At 33.0% G+C, this 21,629-nt stretch overlaps 1 protein-coding gene across 3 annotated transcripts in view; it reads left to right on the top strand.

The window, feature by feature from the left end:
* Positions 1-21,629, top strand: part of CEP89 (centrosomal protein 89) — a 1,387,439-nt gene that overhangs the window by 1,269,423 nt on the left and 96,387 nt on the right. For all 3 annotated transcript variants that reach the window (XM_044081875.1, XM_044081874.1, XM_044081873.1), the window contains one exon: positions 19,677-19,818. In XM_044081875.1, coding sequence (XP_043937810.1) covers positions 19,677-19,818 — 142 coding nt within the window. The remainder of the gene's footprint in view (positions 1-19,676; positions 19,819-21,629) is intronic.

Below are 21,629 nucleotides of genomic sequence, written 5' to 3'. Positions count from 1 at the left end.
ATAGCTGCATGGTTATCCACATATATTTAGCATTTTCCACTGGCTACTGTATCACCTCCTCTTAAATTATTATGAATAGATTTTAAGACAGCAAAATTAAAACAGTGAGTTTCACTTTTTTCTTCAATATGCTTATATAATGCATTCATATTAATTTCCTTCCTGATTTCAGATAAATGGTCACATATTCTTTGATTGAGTTTCCTAGCAGACTTCCAGTATAAAAGGCAGAATGTAATTTGCATATAGCTGTATATATGATATTCATGAAATCATACTCCACATAACTTTTTAAACATTTTAGTTATTTTATTTTATTTACTCTGTTGACTGGGTTAGTCCCACTAGCAATTGCCCTGTTTTTATGGATGGTCCTCTGTGGTATTCATACTTACAAGTGGAAATTTGGTCAGGGCATGGGTGAACTTGTACTGTTTTAGTAGAGGGGCTATAGAGTTCTTTACTGTGAGAAGCCTGCCTTAAGGGTTTTCATGACCCAAAGTTTATGTTTACTAACATTGTAAAAGAGCAAATGATGCCTTTAGCAAGACTGAATACTGATAATGACATACTAGAAAAACATTTAAATAACTTATCCTTTGACTTTTATATGGGGTAATGATGAAAAATGTACAGCAGAGGTCCCTAATCATGGAAGGTCATGAAACTCAAAATAATTATTTTCTGATCATACCTATGAACATAACATTTGTCAGTGAAGATAAGAAATTAGACTACCATTAACTTATAATAAACACACTATGATGGTGCAAAATATAGCAGAATTTGGTACATTTTGAGTAATATAGAGGAGCTTAGGAATGCCATATTAGACAGACCATTATTTGTATATAAAAGATTTCAAAGTTGTAAGCAAATGTGTTAAAAGGAGCAACAGAATGAAAAGGATGTGAGCCAAAGTTTGGGCACTATACCTTGCAATAAGTGTCATCTTTGTAAACAATTAATGTATAAAGAAAATGTTTGTAAAGCCTGTTAACAACAGGAGAAATTAATACAAATGCACTATATAAGCATATTGGAAAAAAAGGTGAAGCTTGCTGTTTTATTTTTGCTGTTTTACCATGTCTTCCAGGAAAAGCATATCAGCATTCCTGAAATGCTGACCAACTGCTCCTCTCTGCAGGCATTTGGTGACCAAATTTCTTTAAAGCCAGAACCACGAAGAACAGATGGGTGAAGAACATTATATGCAGAGGCTGCATCATACCATTTATTTCCACCCCCTTACAAAATACTGTGTCTTCAAAATGCTCCAACCTTCCCAAAAGAGGCAGCAATTTGAGAGATTTCTCAGCTTTTACAAAATAAGAGCTCTCTAGGAGGTCCCACCAGATCAGAGCAGATTTGGAGACTACTCATGATTCTTTTTAATACCAAAAAAAGGCACCTGTGACTTCAGGACCATTCTAGATTTTAGTAGGATCAATCTCCATGTAAAGAAGTCAAAATTCTGGATGGTCACAGTGCAATTCATCCTTTCACTCCAACACAGAGGGGACTAGATGTACTCAAAACACTATTAGGATGCTTATCTAAGCATCAAGATCACATAGCAATCTAGAAAGTACCTCTGCTTTTGGCTGGGAGATGGCCATTATCAGTTCTGATCACTGGGCCTTGGTCTGATTGCAGCCCCCTAGGTGTTCGCCAAGTGATTACATCATGATTGCAGTGCACCATGTAGCTGTAAGGAGTTACAGGTGTTCTTGTATCTTGAGGACTGGCTGCTGGCTGCAAACACAACAGAATTACTTATTTTAGCAAGAAGGTATTTACTCTACTTGCATCAGTCCTTGATCATCTCAGTAAACTTAGAAACTCTAACCTGGAGCCCTATCATTCGTTGACCTTTATAGGCTGCTATAAAGACACCACAACTCAAGTAACAATGCTTCCAGAACAAAAGCTAATCTCCCTCAGGCTACAAATCATAGATCTTTTCAAATATGATGGTCTTCCAGCATCCATAGTGCTGTGTACTGTGGGTATGATGGCAGCAGTCATGACGTTGGTACTTCACACCACATTCTACATCAGGGTCCTGCAGAGCACATCATCCTACAAAATTATCCACAGTCTGTAGGAACCACTTGAAGTGAAGGATTCAGTCTCCTCTTATAAAGGAGGAACATTTGTTTACTCATTTGCTGTTCATTATTAGATCACTGTTATAGCAGCCTAAGCTATATGGGTTATATCCTGCCAAGGATATGAGAATCTGCCAAAGCTTAAAGGCACCTTCCACATGCTGTATCCAATGACAGCTCAAGGAGAGCAGTATAAAGTCAATGTTTAAGGTGCCAGACCTTTAGAACTTTCTTGCTGCTGAACTGCATTCTTGCCGGAGGGCTTCAAGTGATACACAATTGACTGCTGCTTAAACAAGGCTGGGCAGATAAGTACCCCATTGGGAAATGCCTTCCACTTTATCAGTTTTTGTGAAGAAAAGTTCGTCTTTTCTGTGGCCGAACTAGGTATGCGAATAAGGTACATTATGGGAAGCTGATAGTGGAATGCAGAAGTTCAGGAAGTCATCAAAAGAAAGGAGTGTAGGAAAAATTGGGAGATAGAAAAGACGGAACAGGTTAAGAAGAAGTACATATAGGCTAACAAAGAGGCTAGTTGTATTAGCAAAGAACAAGACATCAGAAGCACTCTACCAGCTTCTGAAAAATAACCCAGTAGATGGCAAAAAGAAACTCCTATCAGGTTGCAAGGAAAGATAAAGAAGATAGACACACTTTGTAAGGGATGACAGCAACAACCTGTTCATCAGCCCACAGGAAATCAAAGGCAGATGGACGGAGTACTTTCTGCAGCTTTGGGATGAAAAAAAAAAGCCCACAGAAGCTGTACTACCCCAAACACTGTCTACAATAAAAGAAGAGAAGGAGTCCACCTGATAAGGAGTAAGAACATCACTAATGAAAATGAAGTCAGGGAAAGCAACAGGCTCAGATGAGGTCATAGCAGATATTATCAAGATTTTGCATGAGATAGGGAGACATGTCTCCTGAGGGTGCTTATAATGATATGGAGAGAAAGGTATATTCCAGATGACTGGAAAGTAAGCATACTAGTAATAGTGGACAAGCACATAGGGGATGTCCACAACTGTGGGCAATACAGAGGTATCAAACTCCTGTCACACTGCAAGAAAGTTCTGTTGAGGGTGATTGATAAACAAATACGCATAGTAGTAGAGAGTAAAATGGGAGCTGAGCAGTTTGGATTCAGATTAGGATGCAATGCAATCAACCCGATGTTTGCAGTGAGAAGCTAGAAGAAAGAGTCCAAATGGTAATTCCTACACTCGGAGAAAGAATGTGACATGTTCCTAAGAAAGCTGATTTGAGCAGTCCTGCGGGTGGTTTGATGTCCCAGAAACAGGCTATGTACAAGGATCCAATCACTTAAGTACGGACAGTGTTCAGTCTGACAGACTGGTTTCCAGTGAAAGTAGGCCTACATCAGGGTTAACACTGGTGATGGACTACATCAGCAAACATGTTGGATGGAACAGATCAACAGGTTGGATGGAACAGATTAACAAATTTGCTTTATACAGATGATGTGACATTACAGGTAGAGTCCAAGCAAGAACTTCAGCAAAGGATAGGGGAATAAAATGCAAAACTGAAGGCACATGGGATGAAACTGAATACAGATAAGACAGTTGTAATTACAGCAAATGGGGAAATCAGAAAAGCTGAGAATTCAGATAGAAAGGAAAATAGTGGAACAGGTTAACAGCTTCAGGTATCTGAGAGGGGTGGTTAAGGAGAAGGTCAAAGCTAGAATCAAAGGGACTACAGCCAACTGGCACATAGTGTTAAAGGTAGTGTTTGACAGAGGAACGCCAAAGAACCTGAAAAGTTAGGTGCACAAAACAGTGGTGCATCCAGTACTACTGTATGGTACAGAAACATGGGTAGTAAAGGCAGATTAATTCAGGTAACAAGAGGTGATGGAGATGAAGTGTCTAGGATGGGTGGAGGATGCACACTGTGGGACAGACAAAGAAATGAGGATATCAGACATCCATTTGCAGAGAAGGTCAAAGAGAACAGATTACAGTAGTTCAGGCATATTTGCAGAAAAGCAGAAGGCAATCTGATGAAGATTTGGAACAGACAGGAAGAGAAGGCAAGAAGAAATTAGGGTGTCCATCAAAGAGATGGATGGATTGTTTGAGAAAAGACCTTCAACTATCAGGTATGGCTGTCGAAGAAGGTAGGAGAATAGTACCGAATCGAGAGAGATGGTGACAGTTGACACAACACTGCGACCCCATGTTGAAAGTAGGAAAAAAGGGTTTGATGATGATGGTGTTGAATTACCACAATATTCCCCACAGGATGCACTTACTCACACAAGCGAGTTTTTTTTAAAACACCCAACCTTCAGTTTGTTCAACTTATATTTTTCTGAGGATGTGCAGCTGGTATTAAGAGAGGCAAAAAAAAATCTGCTACTAGAAAATCATGTATGGCTAACAGCCAGGATTCCTTTCTTGCCCAGATGCCTCTAGTTTTACAATACTTTTGTGAGATATTTATTTTATTTTATTTTTTGAACAAGAAGCATCTTTATTAAATTATCAGTTATAGCCCTCCACACAGACACTACATCTGTGGTGTGGTATATCTTTCAGCAAGGAGGAACCCAATTTTACCTTTGTGCTGAGAGGCCCTAAGAGTTTGACAATGAGTGATTCTTTGTAGAGCTTTCTGATAGCAACGCACGTTGCAGGTTCGAACAGTCTTCAAGCATACAGGCTGAAATGTTGTATCCTCATGCTTCATGAGTGGTCTGTAAACCTGGCAATGGCAAACTAAATTTTCAGCCACTGGGATCAGCCTTGCTGTGACCTCTCTGCCTCTACAATCAATATGAAGTGTAACAACTACTTTGCCCTCATCCTCCACAGTGACAGACAGCCGGGGATGCTTGATCCATCTTTGGTCACCTGGACTAATGCATGTCTTTACTCCCCTTCCATTAATGACAGAATTTTTACAAAAAAGCATCTCTGTGCAAGGCTAAAGTGATGCTCATAGGCTTTTTCTGACCCAGGCAGGTATGGCTGCCAATGATCTGGTCTCATCTGACGTGATCTCCATGGTCACTAGATACACTTCCAGATCTGCCTGTCTCGCCCATCTGGACATCATCTTCATCAGAGTAACTGTGTGATTTCTCCCATTCCAGTGATAGCCAATAATACAACATTACCTTCTAGGGTAGCTCAAATTTTAACTGCTTTACAGTAGTAGTCTACAATAAAACTTTCTTAATGGTCAATAGATTCATACCCTCCAGTTTGCAGTTTCTAACCAGTCTATTTGATTCACACTCTATATGTTCTCCTTTCAAGGCCCAGTTGGTTGCCATTTTAGATGTCCATTTTGGCTTCAACTCTACTTCTCTAGCCCCACAAAAGGTATGCAAGCCTTTTCTGAAGGGCACTTTACTTCTTAGACCAGCCATCAAAGACCTCACCTCACCATGGGACCTTACATTTGTACTTCAGGCTCTTACAATACCTACCTTTATCCCTGTATTGGATTCTTCCTTAAAGCACCTTTCCTGGAAGATGTTACTTTTTATGGTAGTTACTTCATCAAGGCAAGTATCTAAACTAAATTCTTACCTAGCAAACCATCATATGTGATTTTTTTTCCAAAGATTGTCTCTGTCAGACTAGACCCTACCTTTTTCCTAAATTAGCCTCAGAGACAGCCTTGAACTAAATCCTTAATTTACTAGTTTTCTTTCCAAACTACCTGTTACATAAACTTGAGGTGCACAGACAGGTAAGAATTTTTCCTTCAGAAGACAATACCATTTAGGAAAGACGACTAAAGTTTTTATCTTTTCCCACAGCAAGATAAGTAAGTAAGGTCTCCAAAGTGACTTTTTTTAGCTGTCTTTCAAACTGCATTTCCTTCATTTGCTCCATGCATACAAAATTGATACCTTTAAGGCACAAGGCCCATTTTAGTAGATGTAGTTAAACTTCTACAGCTTACTTTAAGTTCTTTCCATAGAGAATATTTGTGCTGCAGCAACATAGTCAACAATGTACAGTTTTATCAAGCACTATAAACTCAATCTCATTTCAAGATCCAGAGCCTTTGATACCCTGCCATGCTGCAACCTGGGTGGGAAAAAGCAGCTGGAGATTCTCTCCAAAGCTTTGAGGTGGACAGACAGGACAGTACAGGATACAAAAGTTATGTACTTAACCATAGTGATAGATCCTTATTGTTCCTCTCTGTCCATATCAATACCCCACCTGCCTTTCCCTAACCAAATTGTCACCATCTTTCCTGGATAGACCTGGTTGATCTAAGCCTGAAGCTTTTTTCAAGGTGATCCGCAAAGTGATTGAACATTGTGAAGGAAGCTTAAAGATATAACATTATCAAATTGCATGTTCAAAAATAGATGTATATTTTTGGGCAGCTTTTCAAGTTTTGGATCAATTTCAGGGATCAATTCCAAGAGTTCTAGGCTGATTCAGTCTTCCCCTTGAAGCTGCCTTAACTTATGCTTAAGGTAATGTTTATATTTCTGCAGTTTTTACATGCGTTCTCACTTATAGTGAAGAAAATCCTTCCAGCAAGTTTGGATCATTACTTTGACTGCTTCTTCCATGAACCATTTGTCTTCAGTGTGCTGAAGGAGTAGGAGTTTTGGGCTTCTTGATTCAGTCTGCTTCAGTGCAGGAGACTGACACTATAGCTATTTGCTCCAAAACCTATGCTCTCATCAAACATCATAGCCTGAATCTGGTGGCAGCAGTTAGACTAGGCTTTGGCAGGCCTAATCTCCTGTTTTATCTTTCTTTCTTTCTGTGTGCATTCACTTCTGATTAGACAGTTTTATTTAATATACCGGATCTGCTTATTTTACCCAGTGGTACATAATTGTTCAGTCATTGATGTGTTACTAGCTAAATAGGACAGCCTTAGTAAAGGTAAGGGAGTTAGGTGGGGTACCTGCTGTAAAGCATTACTGCTGAAAGCATTGTATTCATTGGTTATGCTGACCTTTCTTGTTGGTTTAGGGGTACATGTGGCTAACTGTATCTTCTTTCTTCTTGTATTTTTCCTACCTTGAGTTTTATGCTGTGACATGTACATTACATAACTGCAATGTAGGTGGACCAGCTTCCTTTTTGTGGTGGTAAAGTGTATGGTCATTAACATCTTGATATGTTGATAGGAACAAACAATGGTCCAGTGGAAGTCTTTTGTAAATTTGCTCTCAGACCAACACATTGTGGTAGGATGTTTAAGTTTATGGCTTGCCTGATGCTGCCAGATCTACTTCTTTAGTAGATGCCCAATGAAAATATTATCCTCATTCTCTAAATTGGGTTCATTTTACAGTTCTTCTCATTTTCTGTACTGACTTTATTGGTTCTGTAGTCTTTAGTCCCTTAATTTTGGTCTGTAAATTGCTGTTCTTTTATTTGCATTTCTTGTATGGTTTCAAAATACTTTTATAGTTTCATTTTGTTATTTTTAATATGTTTAGTGTGGCGTTTGCTAATTGTTATGCTACACCTCTGTGCTCAGAAAGACAGTTAATTTGTTGGTGTTATTGTCCAATAAAGAAAAGAAGTTCCTTATTAGAGGCACCGTTATACTCTAATGTGAGTTTTCATCCTTTTTTATTGCTGTTCCCTCCCATTGAGATTGGCTGCTAGAAGACCTGTATTGCTGTAGCTGGGTACAGTCAGAATGAGTCGTGAGTAACATTAGCTACCTACATTATGAATAAGTTTGGGATTTCTGTTTATGTTTTGACAACGCCAAAGCCTAAATTATTGGTACATAATATATTAGGAATATAAAGTATTTTTCTTACTATGACATTAGACTAAATCTCTGTACACCTGCTTGTTCAAGGATAATCACTGGAACATTACCCATTAATAGTTCCTGTTTAATATGTAGTCATCAAAATAAGTTGAGCAGGGGGGGGGGTGGCCAACATGAGCACAGAGTAACAGCTTTTCTTATCAGCTCTGCCTTTACAGAACTTTATTGACAGGAAATATTGATATAAACTTCCCTAATAATAGTTTTTTTTATTTTAATTAATTCTTTAAAATGTATATTAGAGTAGTATATAAAACATTTCAAGTAGATTTTAAGTTTTCCTGTCAAAGTTACACTTGGAAGTACTACAGTAAAAGAACAGGATGAGCTTCACTAAATCTTCTCATCAAGAGACAACTATCAAAAAAGAACTACAGTCATTACTAACTACTATAAGTGTCAAAATAGACAAAATGGATATAAAAATTGACAGTTTCAAAGAAAAGTGTTCTCACCAAATGGACTTTCTACATGAAGATGTATTGCAACAAAGGAAGCAGATTTCAGGAATGGAAACTGCATTAAGTGATATGGATAACAGAATTCAGGAGAGTGAACATAATGTTGAGTTCCTGTTGAAGCAAAATTCTCTTCTTCAGGCAAAGGTTGATGACCTTGATAACAGGTCCCGTAGGAATAATGTGAGAATCTTTGGCTTACCGGATAACATAGAGGGAAATAATATGGAAACATTTTTATCTTCCTGGTTGCCTGAAGTACTTGAACTGCCAGAGGCTCTTTCATATGGTATTGAAAGAGCCCATAGATCAATGGTGACATCTAAAAACACCAAGAGTAATTATACTAAATCTGTTATCGTAAAGTTCCTATCAGCCCATGATAAGGAAATGGTACTAAAGACGGCGTGGACAAAATCCCCAATCAAACTGAAGGACAATATTATATGCTTTGATAATGACTATTATTCTTCAGTATTATCAAAAAGGAAAATTTTCTTGCCTTTAGTCAGAGAACTAAAAAAGAATAAAATAAAAACCCATTTGCTTTTTCCTGCAAGACTGAAAATATTTTATCAAGATGGTTTTAAAATTTTTGATGACCTAGACAATGCAATAACTTATATAAAATCTAATAACATACTGGAAAAAGTAGATGAAATGGAGTGGGCCAGTCCTAGTCTTAAAAGAAATGCTGAGAACAACACTTGGAAAACATTTGACCCTAAAAAAAATCAAAAGATGAATCATAACATGTACATATTTGCACTTGATTCACTCAGTTGGGGAAATGAAACCGGACATCCAGGTGAGCTTTTGGTATTATATTTAATATAATGTAAATTGGTTAACTAAATAGTTGTTTATTTTGTTTTGTAGAGTAGTCTTTTGTTGGGATTTTTTTTTTCATTTTTACTATTTGTTTAAGATTAATTATCTTAATGTTTATTGGTTGGATTCCCATGGATGCAGTGATTCTCCTGTCTCAGATATCTATGCTTCCGGATGTCTTGTAGTGGTGCTTATCATTAGGGGGTGTATTTGTTTATCTTGATTTTGGTTCTTATAGTGGTTGGAAAACTTTTATTTAGTTATAATTGCTGTATTTGTATTTTAGTTGATTTATGGTTAATTGTTTGATAAAGGAATCTTGTATAATGGCCTGATGTATAGTTGCAGAATTGCTGTGCTAGTGATGGTACTTCTGACCCAGGATATGAGTGGCAGTGTGGCTGGAGTAATGATATGGCTTTGTTGTTGTTTCTGAGTTGTTGGTGTGTTTAATTGGAGGCTCTGGTTTGGTGCTCTAGCACTGTAGAGACGTGTGGTGTTGTTTGTGTTAATTGTATGTTTTGGTGCCTGTGTGCTTTGGTCGGAGATTAACCAGAGTGTCTGGTTGATAGTGTGGTGAAGCTTTGTTTGATAGCTCTCATATCTTCGTGTTGTGTATGCAAGGTTTTTTTTTTTTTCCTTATCTCTCTCAGTATAGAGGGAGTCTCGAGACATTGCCTTATATGTAGTTAAGTAATGTTTTACTTACTATTTCCCGCCGGAACTTTGAAAGCTTTATCTTCATGATGAGCTCGAGACTGTGGTATCCATCGCAGCTGGAAAGCTCGGAGTTTTCTTAAAATGTCATCATGAAGGCGTCAGAAGTAAACTGATCTTCTGATCCTCACCGGGAAGCTACTGAATCAAATTTGTTTCCTCATACAGCATACGGAAAGAAGATATAACTAGATTACTACTTTCAACTTATTGTAAGACATTATATGCAATAATCTCTTAAATAAATAGGGATTATACTACGTATGTAGCCTAAATACTTTTTCTGATCATCATAGGCATTCTTGAGCCTTATGTATTTATATATGAATAGTATTCTCATAAAATATTTGCTTTATGTATGACAAGGGTGCCGATATCTTGATGAGAAATACTAGTTGTGATTTGTGCATTTTTGGAAGATTTAATAATGCTACAAGCTGTTTATATACTTGTGTTATATGTGCATTTTTTATAACTATTGATGTGCTGAGAAAATATTCATGAAACATTTAACAAAATGTTAAATGTATAGATGTATATAACAGGTTATCTCAGTTATTTTATGAATGCATTTGTGTAATAGGCTGATAGGGATGTACCACATAGGCAGCAATAATATTGCAAGGACAGGTGCATTAAAACTATTTAGATCTGTTTATCAGTAAAAAATGTGAAATTTCTTTTGTTTTGTTAATGAAATAGCTTTTCAAAATTCAAAGATAGTATAAGCTATAATTGAATAATAAAAAGCTCATTATATTTAAATAAGGCTTTTATATAGTTTACAGGAGCTATTTAAGCACCTTGCTTCTTTGAACTAATATGACCTTTTCACTAGTTTTCTGTATGGTGATGGATCCTTTGAGGTAACTCAAATTAATGCAATGAACGGAAGATCAGACTTTTAAGGTTTATTAGTCACTCTTCTATGAGAGACTGCACCGGGGTGTTTGGTTATAAGAAAACTAGCAGAATGTTGTTGGTTTTACTTCTTGATGAGTAATCACTATATTTGGTTTCTGGCAAAAAAATGCAGTGTTCATTTCTTTCAGAACAATCAGTATGTTAGTTGATTGTTAGTAAAATCACTTTCATTGGCATCTTATTCATTAGCTGCCAATGTTGGTGGTTATTGAAGGCCCTTAGGTGATTCATTTATAACTATGTTCCATTTAGCTGATCACCCATGGCAGTACTATATATCACACTTCAGCGTTTATTAGCCATATTTCGGTAATAAAGAATGCCATAGTCTCTTTTTAAGGTTCTTATCAAATGTAATTACTTTAAAACAAAAGAGTGAACTAATAGTTCATAGTAGTTCTTAATAACCAACTAACTAATGTAAGAAAATTCTGTACTTTATTCCTAAGATGTAGCTGTCATCAATTTACTAATCAACACAACATTATATCTATATATTTGGTTCATACAAAAAATTGTTTATGATATTGATGAGAAGCCTTTTTTTATAGTTATGATTATAGACATTTAGGCAGGTGCTGATTGGATGCTGTTTTTGATAGGAGGTTGATTCGAGTGACTGATGTCATTCGAGTTAGGAGTTTTAAACTCCAGAGGGGTTCGGGTTGGTTATTTTGTTTCATGTTTATGTTATAAACATTTTCTAATAACTTTTCAGATGTTCATATCTTATGTAGTAGGAAACAGCCTTAATTTTAAGAATATGATAATCTTACACTATGTTTGTTCTAATGATCATAATAGTATTCCTATTAGATATATTATTGTGTATTTCTTAGATCAGTATGTTTATATTTACATCATTTAATTTTCAATGACTATACTAAAAGGTATATCAGTTAGCATTAATGGTTTAAATAATCCTAATAAAAGGAGGAATTTAACTAGATATCTTAAGTTACATAAATCCCAGTTAGTATTTTTACAAGAAACTCAATAACAGAGGATATATTCAGACTTGAACCTAAAACATATAAAATTTTAGTAAGTTCTGAACATACTAAGAAAAAGAGAGGAGTAGCTATCCTATGGAATAAATAATAGGATAAATAGAGTTATTATTTCTAATAATTTAACAGATTCCTTAAACAAATCAGCAGTGATGTCATGTCCTTTATCAGATCATAATTCTATAATATAAGTGGTAGTCAATCCAAATTTTAATACTCATATAAAAAGGATCCTACCTTATATCACAAAATTAAAAGATTTTAATGATTTCATTTCTACAGAAGTACAGAATTTTTTAGAACTTAACAATACTAATGATATATCAGAAATTTACATATGGGATGCCTTAAAAGCTTATCTGTATGGTAGGATATTGAATTGGTACAACAAAAAAAAGAAAGCTTGGGATAAAGAGCTGCAAGATATACAATATAAATTAGACACTTTAAAACTTAGTAATATGGGTGATAAAGATATATCAGATAAAAGAAAATAAATAAATATGTTAAATAATAAATATCTAGAATTAAAACATAAAACTATGATCAATATAGAAAAATTCAAGTTTATAAATTTCTCTTCTAACCCTAAATCCTTAAAAATTATTGCTAATAAAACAAAAAAGATTAAATAGATTTAATCATATTAATGAAATATTCTCCCTTAAAAAAGGAAAAATGGTATCGGAAATTCATAATATATTAACTGAATTTAGAGAGTTTTTTTATAAACATCAACCAAACAACTAAAGAAATTAACTCTAAAGAGGAAATAAAAACATTTATTAATAAATACACTAAAACAAGACTTTCAGAGGAACAAGGGATTTCTATTGATAAATATCTTTCAAAGAACTTCAAACTCACATTACCAAATTAAAGCACCAGGTAATGATGGCGTCATTCCTGAAATTTACAAATTATTACCTATAAATGCTCTAAAATTGCTTTATAAGGTATTTAATCTTGTTCAGGACAAAAATATAATTCTACCTTCTTGTAAATACACTTTTATTTCTCCTATTTTAAAATATAACAAAGATACCTCTAAGTGTACCTCCTATAGACCCATCTCCCTATTAAACACTGATTACAAAACATTTATGTCCATTTATGCAGAAAGGCTTAAAACACTTTTACCCAAATTAGTTAATAGTGATCAAACGGGGTTTATAATAAAGAGAACTTCATATGATAACATTAAAATAATATTAAATTTAATTGATTTGGTGAAAAATCTCAAAACAAATTTAACCCTAGTTAGTTTAGATATAAATTGTGCTTTCGACTCAGTTACATGGGAATATCTGTTCACTCTGTTAAAGGAATTACATGTCTCTAATAATTTTATCAATCTTATCACTCTGTTATATGAAGGTAGCCAAGCTTATGTTAAAATTAGTACTAGTATATCTCAAAATATACCAACAGTAAAAGGTACTAAGCAAGGATGTCCTTTATTCCCTTTTATTTTCATTAGTTATGGAACCATGGGCAAATTTAATAAGGCATGATACAGATATTGAAGGATACAAATTAAACCCCACTATATCATCTACAATACAAATGTTTGCAGATGACATATTGATTACTCTTGGGGGTAAAAGGGAATCTATACAAAAACTTTTTAAAAACATGGAATATTTTCAAAAAAATTCTGGCCTTGCTTTTAATAATAATAAAACACAAATTATTTTAGCAGGTTCAAAAAATACAATATACCTGATGAATATAATGAATATATAGCACAGTCTCAACAAATAGCATATTTAGGTATAATTATTACTAACAATATTAAAGATACCATTCAAATAAATAATAATAAAAGTCTATTACAGACAGAAAATTTAATAAATAAATGGAACAAATTACCCTTTTCTATGGACGATAAACTTTTAATAATAAAGATGATCCTTCTCCCCAAAATCTTATATATAATTCAGTCTTTATCTTTACCTCCTTCTTACCAAATAATTACAAAATTTAATTCAATGATTCAGAAATTTTTGTGGTTACCAAATAAGCCAAGGATTGCATTAACATACCATATGTATAATTGGAATAATTGGGGTATAGCCTTACCAAATTTAGAAATGTATTCAATTTCATCAGTATTCAATATAATCTCTCATTTATTTTTTTATTTATTTATTTTACATTTATTTTACATTTGTTGACCGGGCTAGTCTAGCTGGATATATGTCCATTTTCAGTAGAGGCCCGGGGAGATAAGCTCCAAAAATTCTAATCTCTAATGATAATAAGTAAAAAAAAACATTAATGAACTACATGTAAAGTAGATAGTACAAAGGTTATGGAATAACAAAAAGAATTGTAGGTCATGACATACATGGAGAATACAATAACATATACAGAGAGTAGGGATATAGGAAAATAAGATGAAAAGTAGATATTTAGAAGGAGTTACAGGTCAGTAGATGCTGATTTTGACATAGAAATTGAGAAATTGCAGATGTGAAGTAAAGTCAGGGTGAAATAAAGTTAGTCAGGATTAGTACAGGGGCACAGCCATTGTGTTTTGAGGTATATATTGAGTTTCTTTTAAAGGGAGATTTGGAGGAATAGATGAAAGTTCAGAGGGAAGCAGGTTCCAATCTTTTCCAACAGTGTTAGAGAAAAGGAGTCTCCGGCCTTGTTGTTTGACTTGACAGTGTCTATAAGAAGTTTGTGTGCAGATCTTAGGGACTTTTTTATCAGGGGGTTAGATTGAGGTAATGGAGTTATTTTATGAATGCATTTGTGTAATAGGCTGATAGGGATGTACCACATAGGCAGCAATAATATTGCAAGGACAGGTGCATTAAAACTATTTAGATCTGTTTATCAGTAAAAATGTGAAATTTCTTTTGTTTTGTTAATGAAATAGCTTTTCAAAATTCAAAGATAGTATAAGCTATAATTGAATAATAAAAAGCTCATTATATTTAAATAAGGCTTTTATATAGTTTACAGGAGCTATTTAAGCACCTTGCTTCTTTGAACTAATATGACCTTTTCACTAGTTTTCTGTATGGTGATGGATCCTTTGAGGTAACTCAAATTAATGCAATGAACGGAAGATCAGACTTTTAAGGTTTATTAGTCACTCTTCTATGAGAGACTGCACCGGGGTGTTTGGTTATAAGAAAACTAGCAGAATGTTGTTGGTTTTACTTCTTGATGAGTAATCACTATATTTGGTTTCTGGCAAAAAAATGCAGTCTTCATTTCTTTCAGAACAATCAGTATGTTAGTTGATTGTTAGTAAAATCACTTTCATTGGCATCTTATTCATTAGCTGCCAATGTTGGTGGTTATTGAAGGCCCTTAGGTGATTCATTTATAACTATGTTCCATTTAGCTGATCACCCATAGCAGTACTATATATCACACTTCAGCCTTTATTAGCCATATTTCGGTAATAAAGAATGCCATAGTCTCTTTTTAAGGTTCTTATCAAATGTAATTACTTTAAAACAAAAGAGTGAACTAATAGTTCATAGTAGTTCTTAATAACCAACTAACTAATGTAAGAAAATTCTGTACTTTATTCCTAAGATGTAGCTATCATCAATTTACTAATCAACACAACATTATATCTATATATTTGGTTCATACAAAAAATTGTTTATGATATTGATGAGAAGCCTTTTTTTTATAGTTATGATTATAGACATTTAGGCAGGTGCTGATTGGATGCTGTTTTTGATAGGAGGTCGATTCGAGTGACTGATGTCATTCGAGTTAGGAGTTTTAAACTCCAGAGGGGTTCGGGTTGGTTATTTTGTTTCATGTTTATGTTATAAACATTTTCTAATAACTTTTCAGATGTTCATATCTTATGTAGTAGGAAACAGCCTTAATTTTAAGAATATGATAATCTTACACTATGTTTGTTCTAATGATCATAATAGTATTCCTATTAGATATATTATTGTGTATTTCTTAGATCAGTATGTTTATATTTACATCATTTAATTTTCAATGACTATACTAAAAGGTATATCAGTTAGCATTAATGGTTTAAATAATCGTAATAAAAGGAGGAATTTAACTAGATATCTTAAGTTACATAAATCCCAGTTAGTATTTTTACAAGAAACTCAATAACAGAGGATATATTCAGACTTGAACCTAAAACATATAAAATTTTAGTAAGTTCTGAACATACTAAGAAAAAGAGAGGAGTAGCTATCCTATGGAATAAATAATAGGATAAATAGAGTTATTATTTCTAATAATTTAACAGATTCCTTAAACAAATCAGCAGTGATTTCATGTCCTTTATCAGATCATAATTCTATAATATAAGTGGTAGTCAATCCAAATTTTAATATTCATATAAAAAGGATCCTAGCTTATATCACAAAATTAAAAGATTTTAATGATTTCATTTCTACAGAAGTACAGCATTTTTTAGAACTTAACAATACTAATGATATATCAGAAATTTACATATGGGATGCCTTAAAAGCTTATCTGTATGGTAGGATATTGAATTGGTACAACAAAAAAAAGAAAGCTTGGGATAAAGAGCTGCAAGATATACAATGTAAATTAGACACTTTAAAACTTAGTAATATGGGTGATAAATATATATCAGATAAAAAGAAAATAAATAAATATGTTAAATAATAAATATCTAGAAATATTACAACATAAAACTATGATCAATATAGAAAAATTCAAGTTTATAAATTTCTCTTCTAACCCTAAATCCTTAAAAATTATTGCTAATAAAACAAAAAGATTAAATAGATTTAATCATATTAATGAAATATTCTCCCTTAAAAAAGGAAAAATGGTATCGGAAATTCATAATATATTAACTGAATTTAGAGAGTTTTTTATAAACATCAACCAAACAACTAAAGAAATTAACTCTAAAGAGGAAATAAAAACATTTATTAATAAATACACTAAAACAAGACTTTCAGAGGAACAAGGGATTTCTATTGATAAATATCTTTCAAAGAACTTCAAACTCACATTACCAAATTAAAGCACCAGGTAATGATGGCATCATTCCTGAAATTTACAAATTATTACCTATAAATGCTCTAAAATTGCTTTATAAGGTATTTAATCTTGTTCAGGGCAAAAATATAATTCTACCTTCTTGTAAATACACTTTTATTTCTCCTATTTTAAAATCTAACAAAGATACCTCTAAGTGTACCTCCTATAGACCCATCTCCCTATTAAACACTGATTACAAAACATTTATGTCCATTTATGCAGAAAGGCTTAAAACACTTTTACCCAAATTAGTTAATAGTGATCAAACGGGGTTTATAATAAAGAGAACTTCATATGATAACATTAAAAGAATATTAAATTTAATTGATTTGGTGAAAAATCTTAAAACAAATTTAACCCTAGTTAGTTTAGATATAAATTGTGCTTTCGACTCAGTTACATGGGAATATCTGTTCACTCTGTTAAAAGAATTACATGTCTCTAATAATTTTATCAATCTTATCACTCTGTTATATGAAGGTAGCCAAGCTTATGTTAAAATTGGTACTAGTATATCTCAAAATATACCAACAGTAAAAGGTACTAAGCAAGGGTGTCCTTTATTCCCTTTTATTTTCATTAGTTATGGAACCATGGGCAAATTTAATAAGACATGATACAGATATTGAAGGATACAAATTAAACCCCACTATATCATCTACAATACAAATGTTTGCAGATGACATATTGATTACTCTTGGGGGTAGAAGGGAATCTATACAAAAACTTTTTAAAAACATGGAATATTTTCAAAAAAATTCTGGCCTTACTTTTAATAATAATAAAACACAAATTATTTTAGCAGGTTCAAAAAAATACAATATACCTGATGAATATAATGAATATATAGCACAGTCTCAACAAATAGCATATTTAGGTATAATTATTACTAACAATATTAAAGATACCATTCAAATAAATTATAATAAAAGTCTATTACAGACAGAAAATTTAATAAATAAATGGAACAAATTACCCTTTTCTATGGACGATAAACTTTTAATAATAAAGATGATCCTTCTCCCCAAAATCTTATATATAATTCAGTCTTTATCTTTACCTCCTTCTTACCAAATAATTACAAAATTTAATTCAATGATTCAGAAATTTTTGTGGTTACCAAATAAGCCAAGGATTGCATTAACATACCATATGTATAATTGGAATAATTGGGGTATAGCCTTACCAAATTTAGAAATGTATTCAATTTCATCAGTATTCAATATAATCTCTCATCTCATTGATATGGAATACACTGCTAAGTGGAAAGAGTTTATAGAGGTATTGTCACAAAATATCAAAGATATAAACAGTTCCTATAAACTAAATATAATTAATAATCCATTTATTTGGAGGTTAAAAGATTATATTTCTGAATTTTCTTCTATGAGTTTTAACTCTATGTATATAGTTTTACTCTTAAAATAATTAAAAATTATATGTTTAAATATAATATCTATAAGGATTGGCTTTCTTTACTCTTCCCTATCGCCTACACACACAGTTCTATTTTCTCGTCAGATTATATAAAATGTCTATATTTCAGCAAAAGCATTTAATATTTTGGGACCAAATGATGATAAATAATGAGATAAAATCCAATAGTTTACTCTTGGAAGAGTATAAACTTGATACTTGTTTATGGTTAGAGCTTCAAGAAGCTAGACAATATGTATTAAATAAATTGGATTCTATGTGTCCTATAATTAGGAAATAAATTCCCAAGCTAATACAATATATGATTTTATCAGTTTTGCATAAATTTCCTGCTAATAACAAGTTATCAAACATTTATAGGGCAATTAAATGTGATTTAGATACACATTCAGATAATTACTGGAATTTTTTTTCTTTAATTAATAATCCCCTTCTGAGAAAGACAAATTGAATATTTTACAATCAGCAAGTATGACTGCTTAAAATGGAAACTATTCACATGGAAATTTTGAAATAGATCATTTATCACTCCTCATAAGTATATTTTCTAAAAAGAATATAACATGTTGGAGATGTAATATTGAATTGAATGCTGACTGGTCTCATATGTTTTATAATTGCATATATTTAAGAAAATTTTGGGATGATATCAATAATTTGTTGCAAACAATTTTTACTGATAATTTCTTTATATCTAAATCACTTGTTTTATTTAATACTCCTGTTCTTGATTGTGTAAAAGAGAATAAGTACCATGTAGTTTGGTCTATACTATCTCTAGCTAGAAAAACAATCACTAAGAATTGGAAATCTAGTACAGCACCTACATTTTTGGAATTTAAAAATATACTCCTTAAAACGTGTAATTTGGAAATGTTAACTATTAAATCTAGATCATCTAGGAATACTACATTATATAATTCATGGAATATCATCCATGAACTTCTAGAAAAATAGTTTATTAATTTATGTAAACAGATGATTTTTATTAATCCTTCAGCTACATTAAGGAATTTTTTTTGTATTGTCTTTGTACATAGTTTATTTACATTGGTTTATATATTAGAAGGTTTTTTTTAATTTTTTTTCTTGTTTTTTAACTTTAAAGAAAAAATGTTATAATTTCATGGAAATATTTGTTCATTTAAATAATTATTTAATAAAATTATTTGAAAAAAAATAAGTTGAGCTCAACACTTCCATTAGGATTATGTTAGCATCAGCATCTCTAACTTTTTAAAATTTTCTTTTGATTCCATTTAAAGATTGTTTTAAATCTACATAATACAGTAAGTTTTTAAAAGCACATAATTGCTGAAGTATGTTAATGTCGTTTATTATGTTTCTATTCATATTTATTTCAGAAAGTCTCAGAAGAAGATTGGCATTCTAAAACAGCAAGTAGAGGATGCTATGGACAAAGAAATAGCAGCTCATCAGTATCTGGCAAACATGATTAGTCTAGCAGAAAAGACTGTTCAGGAGCGTGATCAGCTTATACATATGGTAATTAAGTTCAGATTTTTCTCTAAGAAAGTGATTTTTCATTTTTAAATATTAAACTACTTCACTAAACTGTTCAGGAAATACAGGAAAAAACGTCATACCGTCCTCATGCTTTTCTAATTTTGAGTATATGTCTAGAGGTGTATTTCCATAAACCATAGACAAGGTCAGGTAATATATGCTGTTCACCTGTATGATAATGCACTTATCTGACAAAGTATTCTCAGTTAGAAATCCAGTCGCAAAAAGACAAAGATAAGGGAGTGAATCTGAAAAAAATAACTAATACCAATTATAATGACTGAAGTATAAATTTTAACAGTTTAGAGGTTTATAAAATAATTTGTGCAGTGATGTCTCAATCATTATTGCACAACAATGTGACAGTAGAGCAAAACCAATATTTTCTGAATATAATGTTTTGTGTGAACATATCATTGATTGTATAAAAACACTGTTAAAGACATTTGTTGAAATGTATTGTTTTATTTATTTCATTTCATTTCATTTGAATTTGTTTTACTGAGGTAGACCACTAATCATAAGTAACTAATTTCAGTCTCACTCCTGGAATAAAAAGAATTACATTTAGTGAGATTGCAAGAGTATAATGAACATTTATATCTGTAATATGCCATTATCAGCCAACATAAATTAAAAGAGTATACATAATTGTAATATATATTATTTACAATAAATAAAAAAAAATCTTGTTCAGAAAGTGAGGTGTCTGTATAATAATTACAGCTATGTGCTGTGGGAATGATAAGATAGTTGAGTATAGTGAGGAATGTTAGAATTTGTAAGAAGTTGGAAAAAGCTGTGTTAAGCAAAGTATGTGAATGATGTGTAGCTTGGTGCAATAGAATGTGTCATATGAGGGACAGTAAGAGTGTTACTAATAGGAAAGAGAGAGTCACATAGTTCAGGTTAGATGATATGGTTGGAACAGAGGTAATGACATTTGGCTCATGAGAGGAGGTGGGCCTTTAGTTGAGTCCTAAATTTAGGGTAAGATCAAGTGTCTTTTATTTGTGGAGGAATAATTTCTCAAGAGTTTTGAACCTAGTATAGAAAAGCAGTGATCTATGCTATGGAGTTTAGGTTGGAGATTGCAAGCCAAGGACAATCACAAGTCTTTATTCAGTTACATCTGAAACCTTAAAGGTAACATGCAGCAGTGTGCTCAACTAGTGGTGAATGGTACCACGCTCATTGATCAGGGTGACATAGCAAAACTACTGGATGATTAATTCAGCTCAAACTTCACCCCCCACCCCAACCCTAGCTCCACCAGATGAAATCTCCTCCAACATACCCCCGGCTATTAGCAGGGATCAGGTACTGGCAGAACCTGCTAAAGCCAAGAACACCATCTCCATTGGTCCCAACAGTATCCCTGTTTGCCTGTTGAACAGTCTAAAACATGATCTACCAGGACCACTTGAGGCACTGTTCAACTACAGCCTTGAAACAGGCTACATTCCAAGTGACTGGATGACCACAGTAGTCATTCCCCTCCACAAGAGCCAACCATCAACTGACCCAGGGAACTACAAACCGATCTTTCTAACAAGCCTAATATGCCAAGTCATGGAAATGATAAACAAGGACATTGCAGCCTACAGACACTGGACTCATCCCAGTTTTTTTTTAAGGGAAGTTCATGACTACTTAACTTGGTAGACTTCCTTGAGAGGGTTACCAAGGCAATGGACAAGGATAAAACAATGCATATTGTGTATCTTTATATAGCCAAGGCATTCTATACAATAACCCACCCCACTCAGGAATTGTTGAAGTTTTTTAAG

This window comes from Protopterus annectens, chromosome 8.part1 (assembly GCF_019279795.1).
Source record: "Protopterus annectens isolate FY-2018-M chromosome 8.part1, PAN1.0, whole genome shotgun sequence".
NCBI lineage: Eukaryota > Metazoa > Chordata > Ceratodontiformes > Protopteridae > Protopterus > Protopterus annectens.
Note: the sequence above shows the minus strand (reverse complement) of the source record. Positions and strands in the feature narration are given on the sequence as shown.